The sequence below is a fragment of the Merops nubicus genome, unplaced genomic scaffold (genome assembly GCF_000691845.1).
Source record: "Merops nubicus isolate BGI_N331 unplaced genomic scaffold, ASM69184v1 scaffold16408, whole genome shotgun sequence".
Lineage (NCBI taxonomy): Eukaryota > Metazoa > Chordata > Aves > Coraciiformes > Meropidae > Merops > Merops nubicus.
This window is the reverse complement of record NW_008626497.1, coordinates 1-8148: the sequence shown is the minus strand read 5'-3', so window position 1 is coordinate 8148 and position 8148 is coordinate 1. Positions and strand designations below refer to the sequence as shown.

General features: G+C 38.6%; 1 protein-coding gene across 1 annotated transcript in view; it reads right to left on the bottom strand.

Annotated features, from left to right (window-relative positions):
- The window catches only part of LOC103778444 (brefeldin A-inhibited guanine nucleotide-exchange protein 3-like), a gene marked incomplete at both ends in the record, with an annotated part of 38452 nt that extends 30803 nt beyond the window's left edge, over positions 1 to 7649 (bottom strand). The window contains 3 exons of the mRNA XM_008946034.1: positions 868 to 910; positions 2420 to 2542; positions 7581 to 7649. Coding sequence (XP_008944282.1) covers positions 868 to 910; positions 2420 to 2542; positions 7581 to 7649 — 235 coding nt within the window. The remainder of the gene's footprint in view (positions 1 to 867; positions 911 to 2419; positions 2543 to 7580) is intronic.
- Positions 7650 to 8148: the final 499 nt, after the last annotated feature.

Below are 8148 nucleotides of genomic sequence, written 5' to 3'. Positions count from 1 at the left end.
CAGCAGGAAAAGTTTGAGATTGGAAAGTGATCTCTACACAGTGAAAAAGCAGTGGCATTGAATCCAAAGACAGTATTGACTGTTTACATGCATTTGTAGAAGGTGAGCTGAAATCCAATTCAGATAATTAAATAAGTACACAAATAAAAACTAAAAAAGGGCTGGCTCCAGTACATGGCAGCTAAAATTCCCCTACATTTTGTGTCTGGTGCACTGACTCTGATGTCTTATAAGGCTCTGATCTTAAGAGGATGCTCATGCATTTCAAAGATTGTAGCCTCTATCCACACAAGTTCTCCTACAGAAATCCAGTGAGAAGATCAAAAGCAGGGATTATTTTTACCTGTCTGTTAAGATGTTTGAAGTTAAGCCAGAATGGGAGTAAAAAAAATTTGATTGTAAAATAATAATTTGACAAGCGTGAACAGACCTTCGCTAGTGATGTGCTTTCAAAAGCTGCCATTATATGAATGGCATCTAATACAACACCAAATCATTTCCAGATTCCACATCCTACTCCATGAATCTGTTTCACTTTAGGAATTAAAGTCACTTACTAAAACTCTCTCCAGAGCACTGAAATATCTTAACTGCAAAAGTCAGCACCTTGAAATAATCACTTATTACTATGTTGAGTGCAAAGCTGTTACCACGGTCCAAATGAAGACACGACTGAAAATACCAGGAGCTAACAGGGCTGTCTCAGTTCTTACCACAGGTAACAGAGAGAGCATCATGCTATGGAGAAGGTAAGAAATCCTGAAGATGCAATTCCTGTGACAACAAACAGTACTGTGCTGATGAAAGGAAAGTGAAGAATAAAAAAAGCTGGATTGGAAGGAGTCATGAAAAAAGTGTAACAAATACCTTGACTCTTGAATTTCTGCAAGGTGTCATGGTTTTCAATTGTCTGTTGAGGGAAGACAAAAGTGGTGTAATAGGTGCAAGGAGCAGAAAAACACTGCAGTAGCAATAATTTAACAGCAAAGCTTGCTTAAAAAATTGATCTCCTCTAAATGTTTTGGGTCTTTTTTGTTTGTTTTTTTTTTTTTTTTTTAAGTGAAGTGTTTTCAAAATGTATTCAAAAATTCCTTCAGAACTGTTTTATCAATCATTTAGATTTAAGGAACTCACATCTTGTTGAACTGAACTGGAATTTGTGAGTCCTTAAGGGATTTCCTACACTTAAAACAACCCAGTAATAACTAGGCATTCAAGTTGCATTAAAAATAACTGAGATGCAAGCATAGTCTAAATTTCACAAAATAATTAGAAACCAAAATTGATAAAGGACTCGAGTTTATCACACTGTTGCCATTAATGTTACAGTGCCAGCACAATTAATGGCAGTCGGGAAAGGGAAACAACCTCTTACATCCTTTGGTTCAGCTAGGGTATAGGACCCTTCCTATCAGTGCACATAGGGATCAAGCCAAATGCTTCTCTCAAGCTTCAACAACAAACTGCCAGGAACTAAACGCAGTTCTCATATGCTATCACTTGCTCCTCAGCTAAGAACAGAACTAACTAAACTCAACTTTCAGACCCAAACTGAAAGCTGTTTTGTTTTTTTTTTCTTTTGTTTGTTTGTTCTTTGTAAATGTTTTGGCTAGTAAAATAACCCTACTTAGCAGAGACAGAAGAAAAATTTAAATAAACTGATTAATTCTGTTCTGCAGTTGCTCATCAGGATAAAAGTAACCCAAGTCTACCAATCCAAAATAGAAGTGATCATCTTAACCCAAAATAGGGAAAATAATATGTACAAATAGTGTCCTTAAAGTTTCCTGATCAACAGAAACTGGCTTTTACAAATAGTACTTTTTTTTTTTGATACTGTACAAACCAGCATGAATGAATGTAAGAAGCCCACGTAAATTCACGTGCCCAGAATATTTACAGTTTTGTAGACGACACGCTGGGATTTCATTCAAACAGCTCAAATAGGCTTAAACTCACAGGCTTAAATGCACAGGCTTAAACTATCTTCTGTAGAAAGTAGAAGAAAAAACTCAACACCTCAACACACTTTCCTTAGTTAAGAATTTGTTTTGGTTATGTAAATATTTGTCATGCAAAAACTTTTGGAAAAGGATTTGAATGAACCTTAGGAAAACAAGCAAACAAAATAAAGATCAGAAAAGGCCAAGGCAGTCTGACATCAGAACAAAGCCTCTTTAACGGAAAAAGGAAAAATCAGCCAAGTAGAGCTGACAATGTGAGAGCTGCATTTCCGATAGACTGCTCTGAGGCAGGCACAGAGTCAGAGCCCAGAACAGCTTTTAAACAGGATTAATTGTGGAAGCATCAAACAAAAGCCATAAGGCACAACAAGCCAGTACAATACACTGCATTCAGAGAAACACAAAAAGTACGCAGCCATGGACATGGAACCATTTGCTGATGCCAGGAGGCTCACCATGTTTTCTTGCTTTTGTCGTAACTGTAAAGTCAAGTCACTCAACATTTGGCTGAGGGTTGCCCGCACAGCGGTGTTAATGCTCCGCTGGTGACAGCTAGATACATATGTCTCAATGCAAACCTGATAAGGAAACAAGATAGCAGTACACAGATATGAACTGTAACTTACCAGTAACACATTTTAGGAGGATACCAAGGTCTCTCGTATGCAGAGTGTCAGCCTTCCTTAGTATTTCCTATTGCTTTATTACATCAGAAGTTTTCAGCAATATGGAAAACTAAGTAGCACTGAGTAAGCAGCAGCATGAAATTCATCAGTCTCACAGCTGCAGGAATGGTAAGGCAAAACTGGCAAAGTCTTCTGTCAAAACCAAGTGATTCTGGCACTTGTCTTTGCTCTGTCGACAATTCACTAAATGCTTCTTCAATTGCTCATTTCTACGTACTTGCAACTCTCACTCTGCAAGTCTGTAACTGAAATGTAAATATCTCCAATTCCTTAAGGTTGTTGCTTCTGTTGCACAGGTATTTGCCATTTTTTCTATAATTATTACACAGAGGCACCTCTGGAAGCTTTTGAAGGCCTCTCCTACTACAGCAAATACAACAGTGATTTACCATAAATAACACAATTGATGGTCTGTTAATAGCTGGCAATCAAGATGAGGGCTCCTCAGCTCAGAGATCCCCTGGGAGCCAAGGCAGCAACAGAAGAACACTGATGGATCATCCTGTTCCCAGCTGCGGGTAGTTTTTTGACACTGTGCTGAGAGCAGAGCTGCCTTTCACTTTTGCCCCACATGATGTTGCAAAAATAGTTGCCAAAGTATAACACAGCTCAGATCCTGGGGACAGCACACCCCAAAATGCAGCTTCTATCCTTGATCAGATTTTCTGTGGGAGGTGCTGGTCGCTGTGAGAGCTGCTGTAACTGTAGTAACCACTGTAACTATGGCACAGTAACCACTAAGTGGATAACAGCCTTGATGGAGCTGAGTGGGTTTGTAACAGAACTGTACAACATAATCTTCTCAGATTGTGATCCAAAGAAGCAGTTTTGGTCCTTTGGCCTACAGTGAGCTTGATCATTAACAATGACAGAAAGAAAAAAAAATAAAAGGAAGAAGACTGTTCACATACTTTTCAGTCTTTGCATTTTTATTCTGCCATTGTTTGGACATACAGCTAGTGAGAAGAACCATGAATATAAACTAGCTGTGAAGAAAAAAAAAGAATAAATGTGGTATATTTTTTCATATGCATGAGGAGTACCTATAAATGCTTTTGGTGCATGTTTTAAGCCATTTTTATAGTTCCCTAACAAGGATGAATTTTTAAGAGGGAATAATTAATCTGATTAGATAGGCTAATCAGTATTGACACATGGAAAAGATTCTTGATTGTTTCTAACTGCAACTGAAATGAAACTAAGCTATTCCGTTGAGTTAGAAAAGCAGGCTGTGGGCTCAAAGCTATAAAGTTTAAGACAAATATGTTGCTGACACACCTGGATTTATTAGAGTGGAGTAGAAAACGTAGGTATGTTCCTAAAACCTTTTTCACCTCCTCACTTTGGGTGATCCCATATTTCATCATTTCAATACAGTCACAAACACAATAAAACATGACAGTGTTTCTTTTATATAAACTGTATCTTGAGTGATCTAAGATATCACACGTGGAAACTACTTAATTATGGCTCTTGACTTATTTTATCTTATTTTGCAGCTACACTAAGAGATCTAATTTCAAGTGAATGTGTATAACTCATCTCATGCTAGAAACACTATGCAAATGAAAAAGTGAGACTGATCATCTCCTTTGACAATATGCTAGAGCAGGTTACTGTTGCACACAGCTGCAGGATATAAAGGACCAAACTGACATCATATCTCATTCTTGTTGTCATTTTTCAAGATTCCAAGATCCCCTCCAAATAAAGAAGATATTTTCTTTAGCTTGAGATTAATCGGTGTTGAAGATGGTCTTGCATGTTAAAAGAAGGCATGGATCAACTCTGCCTATCATTCAGCTATCACCTGAACTGCAGTGGACAAAACCTCCTAAAGCCTGTTAATCACCTGCAGCCCTTCACAGAGGCCAAACCATTCCAGTGCTGCTGAGATCATGCTCTTGAGCCATAAGCCTTTTTCTAGAGCACCTGAATTAATTGATGAATAAACATTCTTAGAGGTAGGCTGACTTTCTGGAGAGAGCATGGTTGATATCTCCCTCTTCTCTCCCCTCCCCATGTCAGCTAATGAGCAACAGTACTGTCTGCTTGAGCTCTGATCTTACAGAAGGCCTGCGTTCTAAAATGGCTGGGCAAGGTACCTTTTGAAAAGCCATTGATGAAGAAGCACCAGTAAAAATGCGAGAGCTCAAGGCCCCAAGGAGGTGTGCAATGGACATTTTGATCATTTCATGCATTCGTGGACTTCCAGCTCTATTGCATGCAAAACACAACTAAGAGCAAAATACAGAAGGGTTAACCAATGAAACACAACAGAGTCAAACAAAACAAACCTCCAAAAGGTAGATGCCAATAACAAATACACACATAAGAACAAGAAACAGCACGGTCTAAATTTTCTTGCAGGGGACTAGGCAAGCATGGGAAGGTACACAGAGCAAGATTTAGTCCGTTTACAATACTATTAATACTTAAGCCAAAAAATATAGTACCCTTCATGTGAGATGCTTCCTTTATTTGAAGCTGATAACATTTAGAAAGATTTGAGGTACCATTGTTTTGTACACATGAATTCAGAATAATCAGGTAGCGCAAAATGGCCAGACTATAGCTGTGTTTGTCAGAAAGAGTCCTCAGAGTTCTGCCAGTAACGCAGCCAGCACCTTTCCAATTCTGCACTGGCTCTGCTTTGCTACAGAGGGCAGGCTAGGAAAACTTAATGGACTGACTTGGAAAGAAATGCCAAACAGCAGGGGCACTGGAGCAGAAAGCTCCTCTCTGCCACCCTTCTCTTAGGGAAATAATTTTCTGTTTCCTACTGCTTATACACTGTAGAATTAGGATACAAATGCATATTGATGCCAGTTGTTAAAATCTTTACCTAGAAGATTTTGCTCTTTACCTAATCCTTACCTAAACTTTACCTAAAATCTGGCCAGGAGAAACCTGAGGAAGCATGCATGTACCTGGTGGGACCTGCTAATTAGACTAATTTTCACTAATTTACTAATGCAGTATTTTCTCAAGGTGAGTGGAGGAAATAGCTGTACCTCTAAACACTCTAAATAGCAGCATGTGTCCTCTGTATTACAGCTTGCTCCAATTCCTTGAAGGAAATTAAAGTTTTGTTTGCTTTTCTGGCACATCTCATCAGTCTGCATCAGACCTCCTGTTCACTTTAACAGAAGGACAAACTATCTCTGTGCTAATTTGTACCACTATACTAGCACAAGTTTTTAAGAGCCAGGCTACTCTCTTTTGGGAATGAAAGTGAAGTGCAGCTATCAAGAACAGCAGAGTTTAACTCCAGTCTAGGAAAGAAAATGGGCATTTTTCAGGATGCTTTAAATGAGTAACAGCCCTGTTGTTAGCCAAATTATTTATAGAGAGCACAGAAAATATGATTTCTGATATATTGTTATAGAAAACAGAGTATACTGGCTATTTTCCCCCCAGTCTTAGGCAGTGCTCTTAAAGACTGAAATCTGAAGGGTACAGAGCCATTAAATACTTTTACCAGCAAGCATTTACACAACAAAAGATTCACTAAGCTGAATTCACCAGCTTTTGCCTCACATGTTAGAAAGTCCGCTGAGAAAAAGTGCAGCAGGGGAAACTATCTGTATTCTCTTTAGTTCAGGACACTGACATAAAAAAGGTTTAGTAAAACTTTAAAAGTTGTGGCTTGTTCTCATTACCAGTTCAGTTCATCCTTACCGATACATCTACAGGCAGGGCTTACAAAGATCCCCCAAAAACTGTATGTTATGGTCTCACATAGCTCAAGAGAACCAAGGTCTAAGCTCTGCAGGACATCTGGACTGATCACTAATTTTCTTTATCCTGTATATGTTATAAACACAAACTGTTTATGTTGTATCCCTGCCTTTTAAAGCCTATTTGTTACAAACTGACAGATGTTTTCTTTGGTTCCCTGTTATCCCTACAACCATTCTCAGCTTCCAATACAATGTAACATTGATGGTACAATGTAACAACAATGTTTTTGCCTAAACTTAGAAAACACTGTAACTTTCAGGTAAAGTAAGATGTTTCCACATGGGATTTTTTTCCACCAAAAAAACCAAAAATCCCACACTCAAAATACCAAAACCTGGGAAGGAGTATGTCTTTAAATGTCTACTTACACTTGGAGTGTGGGATGTGTATACAACATTTACATTGCCCCATGGATGTTAGCTCTCCCAATACCACATTAACAGTATAATGCTATAACACATTCTGCACACCACAGTGTGTGCTGCACAGGAAGACTACGTGTTCTTGTGCATCCTCTCGAGTCTGAACAAACAGTGTATAGCAAACCACAGGGCTGTACTAAACATATCCCCTATTTACAAAGACTCATTTAATAGACCTGAAGGTATGTTTTTCTATAGTCAAAGCTCCTTTACAACTTAATTCAGATTAAAATCTAATGGAATAAAGAGAGAAGAGTGACTAACAGCATCAGGACACCACCACATATCTAGAGGTGTAATGAATCTTTTCTTTGGCTGCATTAGGAAAAAAATCTAACACACAAGGCTAACAAGGCACAATGTTAGCGCTTGTGCTAGCAAAGCACATTATGGCCTACACTCCTCTCTTGAGGAAACTTCATTAGGTTTAGACTTCCACCGGTGAAGGAATCAGCACAGTGCTGTTTTACAAAGAACTCAGAGAAATTTTTCTATTGCAAAAGGCAAAGTAAATCTGTGGAGGAGTAAATATGCAAGACTGTAATATACAACTGTCAGTTTCCAGAAGTGCCTTCCCATGCGAGCCCATCAACCCTTCCCAACATGCAACTATTTCTTCACACTAGATATAAAGCAATATCAGTCCCTAATATAGTAATTGTAATTTTGGACTAGTTCAGTTTCAAGGTATGTATGGAAGACACACCTCTAGGTAGCAGGGGAATGTAAAGTGATGCAACCAGTGGTATAACAGAGGTACTTACCTCAGCAATCTTCAACACTGAACTCCCATTCAGCTCAAATGTGGAGGTATATGTTATACAGAGCAAGACCTTGAATCAGAGGAGAGGGAGGGAGAAAAAAAAACAAAACATGTTTTATTAATTATTGCCTCCCTTCCCCACCCACATGCTTTTAGCCATAGCTTCTTCCATTTTAGAGCAGACATCAGAAGCTTCCCAGCAGCAGGTGTTACTGGAATAAAGGAGATGGCACAATCAAGTTGCTTCCCCAAGGAAGGTGCAACTGCTGGCCCCAGGGGTACAGCACAACAGATTATTTATTGCTGTCTCCTAAGTCTGACCATGGAAGGAAAGACAACCCAGTGATCAACTCTGGCCTTGGACTTGATAGCCAGAATCCATTCTTATCTTAACCACAAGTTTTGCATGATTTATAATCAGGCCTTCCGTTAATTTCTATCAGTATAATAAAGGAGGAATTAAAAATGCATACAATACAAGTTATTACTTAGGTGACATAGATACATATGTAGTCTGTGAAACATTTATGAGTATTTCCCAGCCTAAGATCATAGAATCATAGAATCAT